The sequence below is a fragment of the Balaenoptera physalus genome (genome assembly GCF_965194825.1).
Source record: "Balaenoptera physalus genome assembly, chromosome: 10".
Classification (NCBI taxonomy): domain Eukaryota; kingdom Metazoa; phylum Chordata; class Mammalia; order Artiodactyla; family Balaenopteridae; genus Balaenoptera; species Balaenoptera physalus.
This window is the reverse complement of record NC_138889.1, coordinates 103,352,767-103,371,354: the sequence shown is the minus strand read 5'-3', so window position 1 is coordinate 103,371,354 and position 18,588 is coordinate 103,352,767. Positions and strand designations below refer to the sequence as shown.

Sequence of the window (18,588 nt, the reverse complement as noted above, 5' to 3'; positions counted from 1 at the left end):
TGCTGCAGACGAGAACACACATATAGTTTTATTCATTTAAAGCCATTTTCGAGGACATAAACAGAAATGTCCCACCTCCTTTATTTTTTTTCCTAATCACAGGAAATATCTTCCATTGGTGGTCAAAGTGGAAATAGCACTGAGAGTGGAAATTACATTGTCTATGTACCTGCCAGAGTCTGGCAGCACTCAGCATGTAGCAAATGCTCAAATGTAGTTGATAGATTATAGTGACGTCTTCCTAGTTTAACATTCTTTCTACGTAGGGTAGTAACGTCTCTGAATATGAAAAAGAATCGAGAAATAGGGTAAATATTCCCTGAGGTTTGGCATCGTAAGTAATTATGTTATTTTCAAGCATGATCTTCTTTCTCAGAATGTCTATAGCACTTAGTGTCTGCATTCTATAATCTGACAGCTAATTGTATATTAATTATTTTTCAAAGGTTGTGAATGTCTAAGTCTTTTTGTTCCCAAGGAGTAAAACCTGATTTCTGACTCTTTTGTGTCTTTCTCAACTCCTGTTTCATGCTGATCGGAGAGCAGGTGCTGATAAAACCTGTTGACTTGGCTGTAGTAGTTTATGCAGACATTGGATAGGCAATTTGGTTATTTCAAGCATTATAGCATTTGAATAAGAAGATCTAGGTATGAAACAGGCTCTCAAAATTACTTGCTGTGACCATTGACAAATTACCTTTACTTATTTATTTGCTTGTTTTCTCTTTGAACATTTGTAAAATAGGGATAGGGATTTTTTTCCCTTGATCATGGAAGCTCAATTGCAATTATTTGATAAAATACTTTGTGAACTGGAAAATATTCTACAAATACATATATTGATTATCCTTTGTAATTTGGGTACTCCTCGTGGCACTTTTTCTATCATTCTTTCTTGCTTTGCCTAAAGGCTAAAAGTAGGTAGACAGTGCAACCAAGAGCCTAGAAGAGGAGTTAGGGGAAGTTAAGACAGACGGAGATGTGTAAGCGGTGCTGCTTTTACAAAGACAGGGCTGAGGACTGGCCACTTCAAGCTGCCCCAGTGGGGTGTGGAGGCCACAGTGTCAGCCCCATAGAAAGATAGATGGAATGGGTTCTTTATTGTACCTCATTATTATTTTTTGCTTTCCTGAAAACGGTGCAAAAGAGACTCCACGAAAAATGTAGATGTGGAAGAAATTAAAGATAGCTTAGGGACGGCATGGAACAGTCACTTACATTTTTCATCTGGTGCGGATTCTCCCTATTGCAGAGGGAAAAAATGAAAAAACAAACGAACTACTACTGCTGTGACTACTACTACACCTTATCCAAGGAACAGGCCAGTGAGAAACCGCATTCTGCAGCCCTTATTCAGCCTATTTTTTTAACGTAAGAAAGCTGTCCTAAACAAGAAACATGATGATACAGTCTACTACAATGGCCTATGTTCATCCTCTGAATGAGAACGGGGCGAAGGGAGCTGTGGTCACTCCATGCAAAGACCAGAGAGACATGGAGGCTGCATGCAGAGTGCCTTCAGAAATGGGGGTAAATAAGTCTCTTGGAAGCTGTGAACGTTAATGTCTAAAAAAAAAAGAAAACAGAAAACAGAAAAAAAATAGTTTAAGGGACACTATCATTTTCTATTGGTGAGGCTTCCTGATCTTGGGGAGGTTCTGGAAAGTTTATTTCTGTTTCTTCTTCTTCTTCTTCTTCTTGGACTGGAATAATTTCAATGTCCTCTTCGTTCTTTGGTTGGGAAGATATTTCAATCTGCTCAACCACTTCTTCTTTTATTTCAATTGTCTGTTCCTTTTTTTCTTCTGCTGACAGGAGAACTACATTCTGGAATACAAAATTGAACCAACTTTTCTTGACCTTTATCACTGGCACATTTCTCAACAATCTGTATGAATATCAAATGCCTCCTGGTTTTTATGCTATTTATGTTATTTTCTATATGATTCCCAATACCAGGATTGATTTCCCAGGTGCTCAAATCCTTATCAAATCACTTATCAAGGCTCGTCCTCAAGGCCAGCAGATACTTGCCACTTTGCCTGGAATGATCACACAGTGTTTGGGAGATAACACTGCAATAATAGGAGAATTTAGATTTTAGTTTTGATTGGCCTTTACTGGAGATAACCTTGGGAAAGTTAACTTTCTCTCTCCAATCCTGTCTTCCTCATCTGCAAAATGAAGGAATTGATGATGATTTCTAAATTCTCTTCCAAAGCTAACATCCTATGGTTCTGAAGCAGTTGATAATAGATCTGTCACTGGGATATTCATATCTCCCAATTGTGGAGCCTCTTTGAACCTATTGTTTTGGAAGAGGGATTAGAAGGAAAGAGGGGAGGAGAAGGGAATACTGAGAAATGAGGTGGAAGAAATAGTGGCTTTAATCAGCCTTCAGCCATCCTGTTTTTATGCATTAAGTATGGAATTCTGAAGTCAAGAGGGATGACTTGAAGTCCAGCAAGGTTAGTAAGAGGATGCACATAGCATAGGACTGTATCCTCTGTCTAACCTTTAAACTTATTTCAGATTTCAAGACATTTTTCTCCATTACTGGTATTTTCTGCTTTCCAGAAATATGCTAGGATCACTTTTCATGATGTTCCCAGGCTTATCAGATTACACTCTCCATAAATGACTCTTTGTAGATGTGATTTTCCTACAGGGAGTTTGTGAACAGCATGGCTTCTACTTACAGCTTTGGGTCTGGAGCATATTTTTTTCCATTCATTCTCAACAGTGCCAGCTGTCACAAGTTTTTGGAGGAAGGCAAAGAGGAGCATCACTGCAAAAATGCCCTGAAGAACAGAAAAATGAGGGTGAAAATGTAATAATGAAAATATAAGAATATGGTTGGTGCTCAGTAAATGACTGTTGACTAAAAGTAAATGATTAAAAGATCAATTCTTTAGGGAAATAATGACTGACTGTGAGAACTGCTAGTATCTGCATAACCCTAGCCCTTAGCACAACTCCTGGCACATAACAGATAGTGCATGTTGCTGACAGAAAGTAAAGCAGTAGGGCTTCCCTGGTGGCGCAGTGGTTGAGAATCTGCCTGCCAATGCAGGGGACTCGGGTTCGAGCCCTGGTCTGGGAAGATCCCACATGCCGCGGAGCAACTGGGCCCGTGAGCCACAACTACTGAGCCTGTCCGTCTGGAGCTTGTGGTCCACAAGAAGAGAGGCCGCGATAGTGAGAGGCCCACGCACTGCGATGAAGAGTGGCCCCCGCTTGCCACAACTGGAGAAAGCCCTTGCACAGAAACGAAGACCCAACACAGCCAAAAATAAATAAATAAATAAAAATAAAGGAATTCCTTTTAAAAAAAAAGAAAGTAAAGCAGTAATAATTAGTCGAAGAATCAATTCTGTGTAGGCAAGAACAATTATTGAGTCCCAAATTGAACTGTATACAGCTTTAGGTGGTATGGTATTGCACTAATGAAATCTCTCCACACTTGGGAGATGCATTTTTTTCCCCTTCAAACTCTAAAAACTCCTTGAGGCAAATGATGTTTATTACAACTTAGGTTCTTCAATGTTCATCTTAATCAATAATAATAATAATAAATATTCTGCTAATAATATAATAATAATAAATGTTAAAGCAAACACTTAAATAGCACTTTCTATGTACCAGACACTGTTCTAAGTGCTTTCCATGTATTAACTCATCCCTCAAAACAGCCCTATAAATACTATAAACAGTAAATACTATTACCTTCCCCATTTTACAGTTGAAAAAAATGAGACAGTGTGATCAGAATTCTTTCTCAATGCCATATAGGCAATAAGTAGCAGACACAGACAGTCTGGATCTAGAGTTGATGGTCATAAGAAAAATGCCATACTTCCTCCCTGAAAATACATCCAGTTTCACACTTACCAAGAACAAAAACCGTGTGCTGTCACAATATTGCATAGATAGAGAGTTTTTCTCAGTGGGGTTAGCTGGTTCACAGTTGTATATGTTAATATGTGGTGTGGGAGCCTTAGTAAGGTTCAGACTCTCCATTTTAAAAAAATGGGAAATTGTCAGATTAAATATGTCCATGATCAAAAAAATTATTCCAGAAATAGCAGCAAAGAGGCTCAATGAGTTCATTATTATTCTCCCTCTGACCTGAAATAGAGACATAAAGATTTATTAATTGAGTTTAATTACCAATTGAAGAACATAAGCTAGGAAGGAATTCCAGATTCCATTCCCCTGACTCAGAAACGTACTACACCTAAATCACACTAAGTTCTATTTCTCTCAGTTGTTTTTAGTCTCTTTGTCACTATAAAATGAAAACCTTCATGTCTGAACCTTGTCCCTTTCTCAGATTTCCCCTTCTCATTTATGCCACCACCATCCAATCAGTTCATCAAGAAAACATCCTAGGAGTGATCCTTGTACTTCCTTTCACTGCCACTGCCACCAGAATACTAGTAGGCATTCAATACACCGTTGTTGAGTAAATGAAATGAATAGTCTTCAGATTATATCACAGTGAAGCAGGATGGTATTGTGGGTATAGGTAGGGAAAGAGCAGATAGACCCCTCTAGGTCTGTACCATCAAGTGGAAACAAGCAAATAGTAATACCTATTCCCTCCCTGTTGACACAGGTTGCGGTCAGCGCCAGGCAATCATCTTTCAAAATACAATTAAGGCTGATGTCTCCGTGTAGCACAGGTAAGAGGATATCAGTGTGAATGTGCTACCTTGCCGGGATGATAAAAGTTCGAAACAGGAAGATATGTGCAACAAGTACCACAATGGTGTGGGGTTTTTGATGATTGTCTTAAGACACACATATTTCATCCCTGGTTGTATGACCTACAGATGGCAAGTCAGTAGGACTGACTGTACGTGGAGAATAAACACAGCTTGATCTTCATAAACAGTTTTTCTTTTCCCCCAAACTGAGTTTGTCAGACCGCCTCCAAAGAGGAGCCATCTCAATCTCCCACTGACTTCGGAAGTGACTCGAATTAGTGATAGCTTAGTAAGTGGAGAAAAGTTCAAGAAGGAAGCTTGCTGGTAAGCTCTTGACCTGTACAGAATCAGGGGTTCTTCCTGGGCGTAAATGTGTCCTGAGGGGTTACATGAAGAGGACCACTCTCGCTCTTTATAGCCTCTGAAGCACCCTCATATATATTACTCCATTTTATCCTCGGGAGAGTTTCCTACGGTAGCAAGGACTATTATCTCCATTTTATAGGTTAAAATTCAGAGGTACGTAGGGGTGAACTGACTTGCTCAGGGTTATAGCTGAAGGTTAACTAGGACTCGAGTCAGTCATAGCATTGATTAGACAGTGTTCCTAAATGCTGGTCTGAGATAAATGACAAGATTTTCAAAGAGATCTCAGTCTCACACAGCATCTCGCATTCCTAAGACCATAAGCATGCTCCTCAACGATCTGCCTTTAATTCTGTTTCCATGAATATCTCATCTCCATGTTTTTTATGAATAAAATCACAACAGCATCATAGAGGATCTTTTGCTTTTTAGGATTGAGCGATAACTCAGTGCTACTGTAACTCCAAAGGTCTTCAAGGGTCCTTGTTTTCAACTGAGAAAATATCTGCTTCTCTGATGTGTGGGAAAGAAGGACATACGATTACTTGCCAAACTCTTCATGGAGTTGTTCTCTACTGCTGCCAGGAGTGATCCAGAAATGATATACTGTAAAAAGAGAGGTGGTGGGTGGGGAAAGGCGGGGGCGAGATGGGAGAAGCAGCAGAGAGAGAGAGAGGGGCAGAGAAGGAGATCACTTTTTAACATTGAGAACTGGTTGTAAAAAAGCTATCCACACTTGCAACCACTTTCACTAAACTATTCAGTCCTTTTTAATGGATTTATTCATTTTTCAGCATATTTCTCCTTTATTCAGGCTCAATCACATTCAGTCCGTGCCTTTTATTCAATCAAATGGGGAGCTGTGACTAGGAATATAGTAAGACCAGAGGCAGAATTCACATTTCCATGTCAATTAGTACTCACACTGTGAATTTAAAAGTTTTATTTTCAGTTTTCCTTTTTTTAATTTGGGGAATTGCTCTTTGGAGTTCACAGTGTTTTAAATGGCGTTGCTGGCAATGATGAGTGAATTGATGTAGAAGAAGTACTTGGCCTGAATGTCGTAGGCACTTCATTAAAACGTGGGCTGCTACAGGAAGTGGTCATTCTTTCTCATCTTCCTTTTCTACTATTCAAGCTGTAAGATGGAGGAAACTCTTGCACTAATCCATCTCTCCTTGTTCTGAAAATTTCAATCCTGGACCTGTCTTCATAGTCGCATCTATGAAGGTGTAATGGTGATGAAAACATCTCTGTCCCATACCACATCCAGACAGGGTTACAAGCTTGGAAAACATGCACATGAAACAGCCATAAGGAGTACTGCTCTGCTGACAAGCGAGAGGAGATTTGTTTGGGATGGGACTAATTTCATCACGTGAGATAGTAACTAAAGAGAATTGTAGGGAAGAAGGACCAGGTGGGAGGAAGTGGGATGCTCCTGCACCCTCTTGCTTTCTGAAACACCATGCTCTACAGTCCTAATGTACAGTACCCAGCCCACTTCGTGCCGGACATTGACTTTGGAGAGGTCCTGCTTTGAGAATCTTTCCTCCCTGTGTAGATCCATGTAGGGCAGCTTTCTCTGAATTCCCATGAAGCATGACCACTGACTCCCAACCATGGGATTCATGCTCGGTGTAGTCAACCTCTCTTTCCACTAAATCACATCAACCAGATAACCTATTCCCTACTCCTATGCTTTCCTCAACACAGAAATAAATCTGGTATATTCCCGTGGAGCTTTTTAACCTTTTTGTCTGTATCACTCCCCAAGTGGTTGTTAATTTTTACTCACCATAATGCCTCCCCATAGAGGGTACCACAAAGTTACACAGATGGGTGCATAGACCTCCGCGTGGATCAACAGGAGGCCGCCCAGGGCAATGTGGAAGAGCCCATTCATAATCTGGACAGCCTGGGGAGAGAATAGGGGCACTGATGGATGAACTGAAGTCATCGTCAAGTCAGAAAGCGAAGGTGAGGCCGGAAGCCCTGGTTCCTGACCTGGATGGGGCTGTGTAAGATGTCCAAAGCAAGCGGTGAAGGTGCCAAGACCTTTGTCTCGTTCCGATTCATTTTCCCTACCACCTGGGACATTTCCAAGGCAGGTATATGTGGTGTGCTGGTGATGAACTGGGATAGGAGACCCCTAACTATGCAAGCCTCAAGATCAAGTGGGGGCATAAGATCACCATGATAATCTCTCTGTACGTCCCTGATTTGGCCCACTGTGCCAGACATAAAGATCACCTCAGGTGGGATCAAATACCTTCCAGTCGGATTGAATTTTGTACCTGGCCTACAGCATCTGCTTCTGTAGGCCAGAGAGTCCCTAGGATGTGGAATGGAAGGCAACTGACTTACCCCCAAAGCCTTAGATTCCCTCATGAAGAAGCTCTGTGTGGCGCCCACCACTGAAGGCACCCTCCTGGGAATTAGTTTCTGAACAGGCTGCATGGCAATAGGGCCTGCTGGGAAAGCCCCACTCATGGAATTCCTGGGCGTCGTCATTTCACCCTCAAAAGTCCTAAAAATAAAACAAATAATAAAATGAGGAGAGAGAGAACAGGATTCTTGGCAGTCTTTTATCTCGTGTTGTGCACCTGAATACTTTCCTCTGTATTCTCTCTGTGGGTGTCACTGATGGCAGGCACGGCCTCTTCCTAGTGACTTTGGATCTAAAGCAAGACCTCCTGCCATGTTCTAAGACAGGATCCGGAGGGGGCATCTCATGCAAGGGTTTATGGGCCCGGGGACTCCCTGCCAGTATTCTTGACAGCCACATTTGGGACATGTTTTCTCTTTGTAGAGAACATCATACTCATATTCTGTATGTTCTGTGTGTCTGTCATTTCTGGATGCTTTTCTTGTGCTTTAATATTAGAAAATGTGTTTTGTGTGGGCTCGTCCTTGTCCCTTTGCTTACCTGCTTTTGTCGATTGGGATGGGCCAGAGTCACCATGATGGAGGATGGTGAAGACTGTTGGAGTCGAGAGGGGCCGATTCAGTCTTCCCCCCTCCCACTAACTCTGCCACCTTGAGTAAATCACTTCAAGGAGGCTCTTGAAGGTTCTGTGTAAGACTGTGGCCTCTGAATCAGACTGCCTAGGTTTAAATCATGATTCTTCTATTTGCTGTGAAACTCTGGGTAAGTTCTTTAAACTCTCTGGGCCTCAACTTCTTCAACTGTAAAATGGGGATAGTAATCATTCTTATCTCATAGGGTTGCTGTGAGACTTAAATGGGCTCATGGTGTGTGCATGGCTGGTTTCTTTCCGTTCAGGGATAGCTCAAATGTCAGCCTCTCAAAGAAGCCTTTCCTGAACCCTCAACCCACAATGCGTCTCTCTCACAACATCCCATTTTATTTATTTGGTAGCACTTATCACTGTGAGGAATTACTGTATTTGCTTGCTTGTTTACTGTCAGTCTCTCCCCACTAGAATAGAAATTCCTTGTGTTCTCTCTTGTTTAGTATTTAAAATTATGCCTGGATTTAGTAGTTTCTTCATGAATATTATTGAAGAAGTAAATGTATGCAAAGCACCCATGTCTGAATCATTATTAGCTGCTTTTGTTCTTGTTCTTGTTCTTAATATTTTTACCTTTAGGAGCAGTAGTTTCTATTTTTCCCATCTGAAAAATGAGAACAATACCCCTTTCAGAGACATGTTGTGAGAAATAAATAAGTTAACATAAGTGCAAGTGCCTAGTACACAGGCAGGAAGTAGTAAATGCTATTTGTCCTTCGAATTCATGATCAATTTCTGAATAGAAATGTCCCTTTCCAGCTCTAACATTGTAAGACTGTTCTACCTTCTTCATCATGTGATTCCCTTCAGTATTCATTTCTTTATGTCAGTTACTTACATGAGTTCTGTTGGGTCTTTCCTGGGCCCTGGAAATCTCTCTTTAGGGACACAGTTTTGGTCTTGTCTTTACTGACTGTAAGTCATGTAAGGGGCCTTGGAGGCCAAGGCTGTCTGTCTAGCTTGCTTATCTCCCTGAAGTCGCGCAGGGCTGGGCACCTGCAGGTGTGCTGGAAGACAGGGGCGTGGGAGTCTCCCAGGCCTCACATCTGTACCCACTTCCTAGTAACAGAGACGTTTCACATCTGGCATCTCACCTGAGCCTCACAGGGTAGACAAGGGATGAATCGTTGCCTCTGTTTTGTAGAAAGGGTAACAAGGGCACCGGGAAGTTAGGTAACTTGTTCAAAGTTACACAGCCATCAGAGATTTAAAACGAGGGCTTGGACCTAGCCAACAAGGTATGTGTGGTACCAGGCTGCTTTGTCCCCCGTGGGGAATAGGAATTCAGCCTTTCACTCATGAACCTCTTCCTTTTCCTTCAAATAGATGTGCGATTTGGGCGACTATAAATCAGTTGAAAACAGAGTATCTGTCTGGGCCATGGCTGAAGGGGCAGAGGGGAGGCTGTGGGTGCTTCACGCTTGATTTTGCCCCAGCCCTGGATTACCAGATGTCATGTGGTCTTAGGGATCTGCTTTGCACCACAAACCACCCCACGAGACCACCAGCAAGAGGGAATATTTTAATATAGACCACTAAGGTGTTTACAGACGGATTCAGGCAGAGTTTTTAGGGCCAGTCAGACCCTCAGAAACCATTCCGTTCATTTGATAAATGAGGAAACTGTGGCCCAAGGATGAGACATGCCTTGTTAAAGACCTTGCGCTGAGTGATGGAGCCAAACCAGAAAGGCAGCCCCTAGGGCTCGGAGGCTCGTGCTTTTTCTGCTGCACCTCGGGCTGGACCGCATAGTCAGAGTTGTTCACTGAGCACCCACTCTGTGCTACTTAGTTCCCACTCTCCCACACCTTCCCTACGAAGTGGGCATTTTTTTTTTCTGCAGGTGTGGAAATGGGGGTTCTGAGAGGTTAATTAATTTTCCCACGGTAAGTATGGAATGAGCTGAGGTTACCACACTCCTCTCCAGAGGGCTCTTTTATTTTTTTTAATTTATTTATTTATGTATTTATTTTTGGGTGTGTTGGGTCTTCGTTTCTGTGCGAGGGCTTTCTCTAGTTGCGGCAAGCGGGGGCCACTCCCCATCGCAGTGCGCGGGCCTCTCACTATCGCGGCCTCTCCCGTTGCGGAGCACAGGCTCCAGACGCGCAGCCTCAGTAGTTGTGGCTCACGGGCCCAGTCGCTACACGGCATGTGGGATCTTCCCAGACCAGGGCTCGAACCCGTGTGCCCTGCATTAGCAGGCAGATTCTCAACCACTGCGCCACCAGGGAAGCCCCAGAGGGCTCATTTTAATGAGGACAATTTAAAAAGCAAAGGTCACCAATTATCTGGACAGAAGGAGATGATTGGACTCCCATTGTTTTAATTTCTCCTCACTTTTCATCTGCCTAAGGCTGTGTCTGTATTATTAGTGAGATAAACCTTTTATGTAAACAAGTCCTACTTGGGCTTTGTCTGCCATGACTAATGGCAGTAATGACCATTGGAGGGCAATATTTTATTTCTCTTAAAATGATGTCTCACTATGGCAGCTATATTTCTACAAAGCCTTCAACACATACTACTGTAAAATAGTTTATAAACACAAACATACTTGTTTCTCTATGCTACTTCATTTTTTATGGCATATGTGTGTGTGTGTGTGTATATATATATATGCATGCCAGGTCATTGTAGACTGACTGGGTAATGAAAGATTTTATTCATTTTATTCTATGGGAATATATGAAACTAGACCACACACTCATCAGGTTATTGTAGATTCCTGTAGCCTTACCCTATATATATATTTTTTTTAATTGTTCACCATGACCGTTTGTCCCAACTCAAAGACTCAATGCTCAAAGACTAATTGGTACACTAGTAGTGGTTACTGATCACATTGGTCAAAATGTGGTCATAAGATTTTATTATCACTGAACTATACTAAAATCAGGACTCAGTTTATCAGACACTGCCCTGTTTTATTACAGCAATTTCTGCAAATCTTCTTGGGTTTGTAAAAGGCACCACTATTTCCGTGTCCTTCTACTGAAGAAGATCTCACAGCGTTTATGGGCTTTGGTTTGAATAATGACTTTTAGGGTCTAATAATTCCATCATTTACTCAGTTCAAAGCTGCCCAGCTTTTGTTACCTCCACTTCCTCCTTTGCCGCTCAAATAGTTTTGCATTTTTATCCCTTGTGGCCTCCTGTGCGCTTGTCTCTGAGGAATAATGTTCTTAATACTTCCTTTTCCTCTGCCTTTGCTCTACAGCCCGTCTCCTTCAACCGTGACGATAGTCCTTCAAAGAGATTGGTTGCATCTTCAACCTCTTGCTATATTTGGGGAGTATGGAGCAGGAAGAGCTAGTCCTAGCTCTGTTGCTTGCTACCTTTGTGATCTGATCTCTCTATTCAAAGTTTTGTTTTGAGAACATGAGATAATTTGCAATTTATAAACTACTAAAGGCTCAAAGAATAATTATCATCACTGGAACCTTTGTTATGATTAAAATGTGCTGCGGTGTCTCCCCAGTCCCCAAACCCCTTCCTTTAATCCAGGACTGTCCCAGCCACTGCCCAGTCTCCCCAGTCCTATACTCCCAGCTTCTTAAAAGCTTACTCTCTGCTTCCACTTCCTCACTACCCACTCACTCCTCGACACTCGGCGGCTGCTTCCTGCCAGAGCCACTCAGATGAAACTGCCTTCTTCAAAGACTGTGTTGCAGGGACTTCCCTGGCAGTCCAGTGGTTAAGACTCTGTGCTTCTACTGCAGGGGACACAGGTCTGATCCCTGGTTGGGGAACTAAGATCCTGCAAGCCACCAAGATCCTGCATGCCACTACGACCCCGCATGCTGCGAGGTGGGGGCATAAAAGCTCCACGAGAGAAAGAACGTGCTGCAAAGCCAGGCATCATCCCCCGGATGGCTTCACATCTGTATCCCTGTCTCCCAGGCTTAAAATGTTGGAGCCATATTCCTCTCCAGCTCCTTCATCTCCCACATGGAACCGATGGCTAAGTCAGGCAGTTTCTACCTCTGTAAAGTATCTTATTTTGCAGGTGCCAGTGTCACCTCATGAGTTTGACTCTCATTTCCTCTCCTCTCATTTCCTCTGCTGGTTTAGCGCAGAAATCTTGCTTTTCTACCTTCCGTCTCTCTCTTTTCTAACCCATCCTCCACAAGGCAGCTAGATCAGACTCCCTTAAATCCCTGCTGAAGTTACGCTCTTCCTGAACTTGAACTCATCTCCGATCTGTCATTGCCTGCCGGGGACACCCTTTACCTGGTCGCTCACAGCCTCTACGTAATTTCTTAAGCTCACATCCCACTACTCCCCACGGAGCCACTGGTCTGGATGCGGCTCCCTCTTTCGTCCTTGAACCCTCTCAACTTTGAAATGCTTCTCCTCCCACCCCTTTCACTTTCAGTGCCACTGCCCATCAGACATTCACATCACCCGAGGCTCTTTCTGGCCAGGAATTCTCCTTCAAAGCCCACAGCTGTTTGCATTCCTTACTTGTCACCAAGGGTTTTCTTTCTCATGTCATATTGTTAGTCCCTCTAATGGAGTGTAAATTCCTTTTGGGAATGCATTACTAGGATTACACAGGGATCCTGTTTCCTACACACTATGAGCTCAAGAAATGGTAAACTGAACTACTTCCTTGGGACAGGTTTACGGACACTCAGGATGTCGGACCAAAAGGTGATTAATTTCATCTCACCAGTCAATCAGTGCGATCAAGCCATGTTACGGGAAACAGGGGAAGGGAATGTTATAAACTGGTTTCAGGAGACAATGATGGCAGGGTTAGAGGTCGTCTTTGTAAGCTTTCATCAGATCTTCCTCTAGTCTCCAGTGCCCACTCTCTCTCTCGGTTTCTGTGATGGATTTGAGGCAGGGTTTTGTGCTCGATTTGGTGTCCACCAATCCCCTCCAGAAAACATTCTCCTGAGAGGCTTAACAACGTCTAGGGGTATTCACATTTAGTGGGATAGCTTTGGAGACAAAAGCATTTGAAGTGAGAGGCGTGGAGTTATTTTCATTACAGCCGTGACTGTTTATTTTCTTATTTGGTTCGAGGCTGTTCTAAGAGCGTCAGGATTTTAGCTCATTTATTCTTCATAACGCAGTGGGTATTACTATTGCCCCCACTTTATAGGTGAGGAAACCGAGGAACATGGAGGTTTAGTAACTTGCCTGAGGTTATGTGGCTTGTTGATGGTAGAGCTCAGGTTTGAGCCCAGCAGGTAGTAACCGTGCTTTAATCTACACGTGGCAATTTACTACTTTTGTAGATTGGCCAGGGTCATTCTAGAGAGAGAGAGAGAGAGTGAGTGGTTCAGGTAGTAGGTGGACAGCAGGCCTTGGTATCGCCCTTCCTCAAATGATGACACTATCAGAAGACCTGACCAGGGAAGCCCTAGAATTAAAGCCAAGAATCTCCAGTCTCCCAAACCATCCTATGCCTTATCTGTCACTCCCTTTTAGTCACTTAAACAAAGCAAATGGGTTCCTTACCTGAGTCTCCAAGGTCTTAAGGCTCAAGGGCTGACGTGAATGCTTGCTGCTGAGTTCACTTAGACAGCTAGGTTCTCAAGTACACAGCGGGCGAGTGAGATGGGCCAGGCCTAGGATCACTGATAGATACCAGGTGACAGGAAATTAGTGGCTTCTGCTACCTTGGGTTTCGCCCCAACTACTTTAGTTTAATACACACTTATCAGAGCCGGAGAGGATATACAAAAAAGTTTCTGCCTTACCAGGAGGTTTCACTTCTTGAAAAAGATCCCAGGGGACTGCCGGGCGTACTTTACACTGCCTGAATTAGAAGAACTGTGTAGGCCCCCACCCTGTAAGCAGGTGTGGATTGGGGGGTCCCCAAGGGCACGAAGGGCTCTAGAAATTCTGCAAAGATGGGCTGTTAGGACTTTTACCTTTTTCTGTTACTTGTTTAGGAGTGGGTAGGTGGGAAGGAGGCATCCCTGCAGAGAGATTCAAGAATTATTAAGCCCGTACCCTTGGAAGTGTTGTGTGTATCCTCTTCAAATGTCATCCTCATTTGCCCACACTTAGGGTTCGAGTGGGACCGTGTATGTCTTGTGTTGAATTTAGTAGAAATGGCCTAAAAATATATTTTGGTGCTGTGGAACATGTCCCCAGAAGCTTGAGGCAAGAGCTCCATATTTTGGAATGTACATTGAAATAGTACTTTTACCTACAAACCCACCTTTTCCCTCCATCTGTCTAGTACCCTTGTGTCCCCTCTCTTTTCAGTCGGGGCCAGAGCTGTGTGGCCATCAAGCCCAGCACTAGATCAGGTGAGGAAATGGAGGAAGCTGGTGGCCAGGAGAGTAAATATTTGGGAGACGAATCAAAGAAAGTTTTGCCCAAAGGTATTGTATCCGCTGCCCTACCATATACAACCTTTATGTTCATATCTTGGATTTTTCTTACTTTGTAATTTTCTTATCCATTGATGTATTTCATTAGCGACCTAGGGCTGTAGTTAGGTAATCGTTTGCCTAGTCTAAAGGGCTGAAACATGGCAGCTCTGTTGCTGAATCTGAGGTTAATTCATATCTTCTCTCTCCTCTCTTCTCTATTTCTCCCCCTGCCTCTTTTCTTTAAGATGGTTTGGAATCAGAGGGTTGGAACCAATGGGTAAAAGTCGTTCTGGAGAGGCTGATTTGGGGGCAACATAGAAAAAAACGCCATCTCCCCACCCACCATTGGAGCAGTTTGTTAGTGGGACAGACTAACGTTTGAATAGAGAACTTGCTGTCATCCAGTGTACCCAGGTAGGAGCCAGGCGGTCACCTCTCGTTAATGCTATAGAGAGAAGAGAAGTGGAAACATAAGACCCGCCACCCATTTAAGGTTCCGGTTGTGGGTCTATGAATACCTGCTGAAGTGCTTGAATGGTTGGCGGTGTAGGGATGCTAATGACACAGGGTCTGAGTTGTGGATGATTGTGAGGCCGGAGGTTTGAGTCCTGGATGACGGGTGGCTGGAGGAGTGTGCCTTCATTTTAGTGGCTGTGGGAGCAGGTCAGAACTTGGCAAACGCATGGCGTTAATGAGGGTTGAATTGGGGTTTCACAACCGGATTTTTCACATCCTTATCTCTGTGTAGGCCCTGTGTTTTTCCCCAAGCCTGTCTTGGGGTGTTTGCTACTCTGGTTTGCTACAGTGAGATCACGTAGGTGGCTTTATGTGTGATTCTTCCTGTAATAAGCTTGAATTTGAATTTATATGAACGTTCACCTTGTTGCCAATTTGGATTAATTGACCTTTCAGGGTTTGTGTTGAAATCCTCCTATGATCTGGATTTGGATTCAGTAGGACTTTCTTTATTCCATCTTTTTTTCCCCTCTGTAATGTTTGAGCATATTTTATTAGGTCTATTACACATTTACTATTTCTCTCTCTCGGTTAAACCTCTTGTGATTGTCTAGTGGCTTTCCTGCTTCCAAAGGATGATTGCTTCCTTAAAGTCTACGTCGAAGTTTATTAACTAACCTTTTATTAAGTTAATATTTGCCTCATAGGCATTGGTCTTCCTTTTATTCCCCCTGCCTCCTAACACTCCCATCTTTTTTATCCTTGAGACATTTTGCCACTCTTATGAGAACTACATTCTACATCATAATTGTTTGTGTTCTTGCCTTACTCAGCCATTGTCCTGTGCGTCTCTGGAAAGCAGGGCTGGTTTTTCTGACTGCCATGTTGTCTGCGGTGCTGTGAGAGCCGGTGGTCCTGATGTGGTTTTTTTCTCCCATCCAGATGACTATCACAGTGCTACCCAGTATCAGAAAGTAATATTATGGTGTGTTCCCAACTGTTCAACAAGGCATTGGCACGGAGAATCATTTGGTGTTAGAGGGTTTTGGTTTCAGAGAATTGGTAAAGGAGACGCAGGGTCCCTCAGAGGTGAAACTATAACGATCTTTTTGCAAATAGAACTTGGTTATAAGTTGGAAAGTCCCAGTGTTGTGTTTATAAAAAATAATTACTACTAAGGAAAATATAATTTCGAGTCCTTAAGAGCCTTGTAGTTTATGAGGCCTTCCTTCTGTTTTGAGGGACTACTTTACGTTAAAAAAATAACATTAGTTGAATATCTGCTTATATGCCAGGCACTGTCCGTATAACACCTACAGTGTTGTAATTGTGGAAACCAAAGTTCAGTGGGAACTTAGGGGGAAACTGGCTCAAAGTCACATAGTAAGTGATAGTGACGTTTGGGAAGCAAGAAAACTTCAGTTATAAATTTAAAAGAAAACCTACCATTTTCTGAGTGGTTTTTTAAGTTCCAAACATTCACAGAATCAGTTCACGTGTTTCATTTAAGGCTCACAGAAAACGCATCAGGTAAGTGTTATTATTACATTTTAGTGTAGGAGTATAAGGCTCACAAAGGATAAATAATTTGTTCAAGTCACTTTACTTTAAATGGCAAAACCAACATTTAAACCCAGGCCTGACTTAAAAACCCTTATTTACCATTAGGTGACCAGGCCTCTCACCCTTAAAGATATCTCAAACCCCACCCGTCAGAACCTAACCAAGCTGCCAAATATTTTTCATAGGAACCCCACTGCCCCCCATCCCCTGCCTTCACTTATGCAACTGTAGGCCTTTCTCCTCCCAGTTTGTAGCAGAAATGAAAGCCTGCTAGTTTATTCTTTGAGTGTGCTGAGTTTTTTCTATGCCAAAAGAGGCAGAGGATAATAGGATTTGGAGTTAGGGATCTTGAATCACATCCTTGCTCTAAATCATACTCGCTTTTGTGGTCTCAGAAAAGTTAACCACTTTGAGCTTCAGTTTCATGTCTGTGACATGGGCTAGTTACACCTCTCTCAGAGGGCGGTCATGACAAGTAACTGAGATGATGATAGATTTAAGATCCTTAACACTTCTCAGGTATTCTGTCAGTGGAAGGCAGTATAACATCAGGCAGCTGTTCTTAAAGGGTGGTCTGGGACTCTCCGGGAGTTCTTGAGACCCTTGTAGGGGGTCTGTGACCTCAGAACAATTTTCATCATAATGCTAAGACCTTATTTCCCCTTTGCACGGGCTTACAGCAGTGTTCTCCACAGGCTACAGAACACGAGACACTAGGAGAGATTGAATGCAAAAGCAGCCAAGAGAATCCAGCTGTCTTCTGTTAAGCCAGAGTGAAGCAGTGGTTTCTAAGCTTTGCTCTGCATTGGACTCACCTGGGAACCTTCAAAAATTATCGATGTCCGGCTCTCACCACATTCTGATTTAATTGGTATGTGGTGGTGTGCGGTGCACTGGGCCTTCTAAAAGTTCCCCTTGAATGTGCAGTCAAATTAAATGTGGATTTGTTTTTCAGTGGGTGTAAAGTTAACACAAGATGAGTCAATTCTAGAGATCTGCTGTACAGCAGAGTATTTATAGTTAATAATACGTATTGTGCACTTGAAAATAGGTTAAGAGGATTGATCTCATGTTAAGTGTTTTCTACCAAAAACCTAAACCAAGACCAAAGCCCCACAAAAGAACACAAGGAACATTTTGGAGGTGATGGATATGCTTAGTACCGTGGTGATGGTGATGATACCGGGACATATGCACACATTAAATGTGTGCAGTTTTTTTGGTGAATAACCAAGACCAAAGCCCCACAAAAGAACACAAGGAACATTTTGGAGGTGATGGATATGCTTAGTACCGTGGTGATGGTGATGATACCGGGACATATGCACACATTAAATGTGTGCAGTTTTTTTGGTGAATAAACTACAACTTAATAAAGCTAAAAACTAAAAATAAAAGAGTGTCAAGTAACCTAAAAAAAAGAGAGATTTGCAAAACTATATATCAGTGCCACTCTCCACACTAAATTTTTTTATTTTGGAAAATAAAGTTATTTTAGTAAAAATGTTACTTGTATTAATGTGTAATGAGTCGAATAATTTTTCAGAGTGTCAAGGGGTTCTGAGACCAAAAGTTTAAGAGACATTGGTATGTTGGTATAGAGAGTAAGACCTTGGGATCTGGAGCCAGACCACCTGTTGATACCATGACTTTGCCATTGCACACTTTGTGACCTTGGGTACATGACTTATCCTCTCTGTGCTTCAGCTTCATTGTCTGTAAAATGAGTATAATAATAAAATTTGCCCCTTAGATTTTTGTGAGATTAAATGAGCAATATACCTAAAATACTGAGCATGGCACCTGGAACATTGTAGTGGCTTCCACCAATATTTGCCCTCATTATTGTTAACTATTCTAGTTGTTATAAGTGGCTAACATTGATCAATGTAAAACCTGTGGGCCAAGCCATTCTTCCAGCCAACTCATCTTTCCGCACAACAGTGGAGCAGGAACCCCTAGGTAGAGTCTCTTGGAGAAAACAGCAGGAGGCATCTTGGACCTGGTCTCGCCACACCCTGGGTTCTGGTTCATTTCTCTGTTTGAACAGTGACAACCAACCCTACGTTGCTGTCCTTTTGTTCAGTGAATGCATGACTAACAAAGGAGGTGACACCAAGGCAA

General features: G+C 42.7%; 1 protein-coding gene across 1 annotated transcript; it reads right to left on the bottom strand.

The window, feature by feature from the left end:
- On the bottom strand, positions 1-7,700 carry LOC309667597 (B-lymphocyte antigen CD20-like). The gene is made up of 6 exons (XM_082476179.1): positions 7,443-7,700; positions 6,874-6,993; positions 5,625-5,681; positions 3,892-4,128; positions 2,700-2,801; positions 1-1,827 (listed from the first exon to the last, which is right to left on the bottom strand). The coding sequence occupies exons 1-6, from the start codon at positions 7,587-7,589 to the stop codon at positions 1,606-1,608; spliced, it is 885 nt and encodes a 294-aa protein (XP_082332305.1). The 5' UTR covers positions 7,590-7,700; the 3' UTR covers positions 1-1,605.
- Positions 7,701-18,588: the final 10,888 nt, after the last annotated feature.

What these genes read in the sequence shown, in the direction of transcription:
- LOC309667597 (XM_082476179.1), bottom strand. Translation starts at nt 7,589, where the DNA reads ATGACGACGCCCAGGAATTCCATGAGTGGGGCTTTCCCAGCAGGCCCT. An exon ending in ACAACTCCATGAAGAGTTTG is followed by an intron (nt 4,129 to 5,624) that starts GCAAGTAATCGT and finishes TCTCTATTTCAG; the next exon opens with GTCAGAGGGAGAATAATAAT. An exon ending in TATGCTCCAGACCCAAAGCT is followed by an intron (nt 1,828 to 2,699) that starts GTAAGTAGAAGC and finishes TTTGTATTCCAG; the next exon opens with AATGTAGTTCTCCTGTCAGC.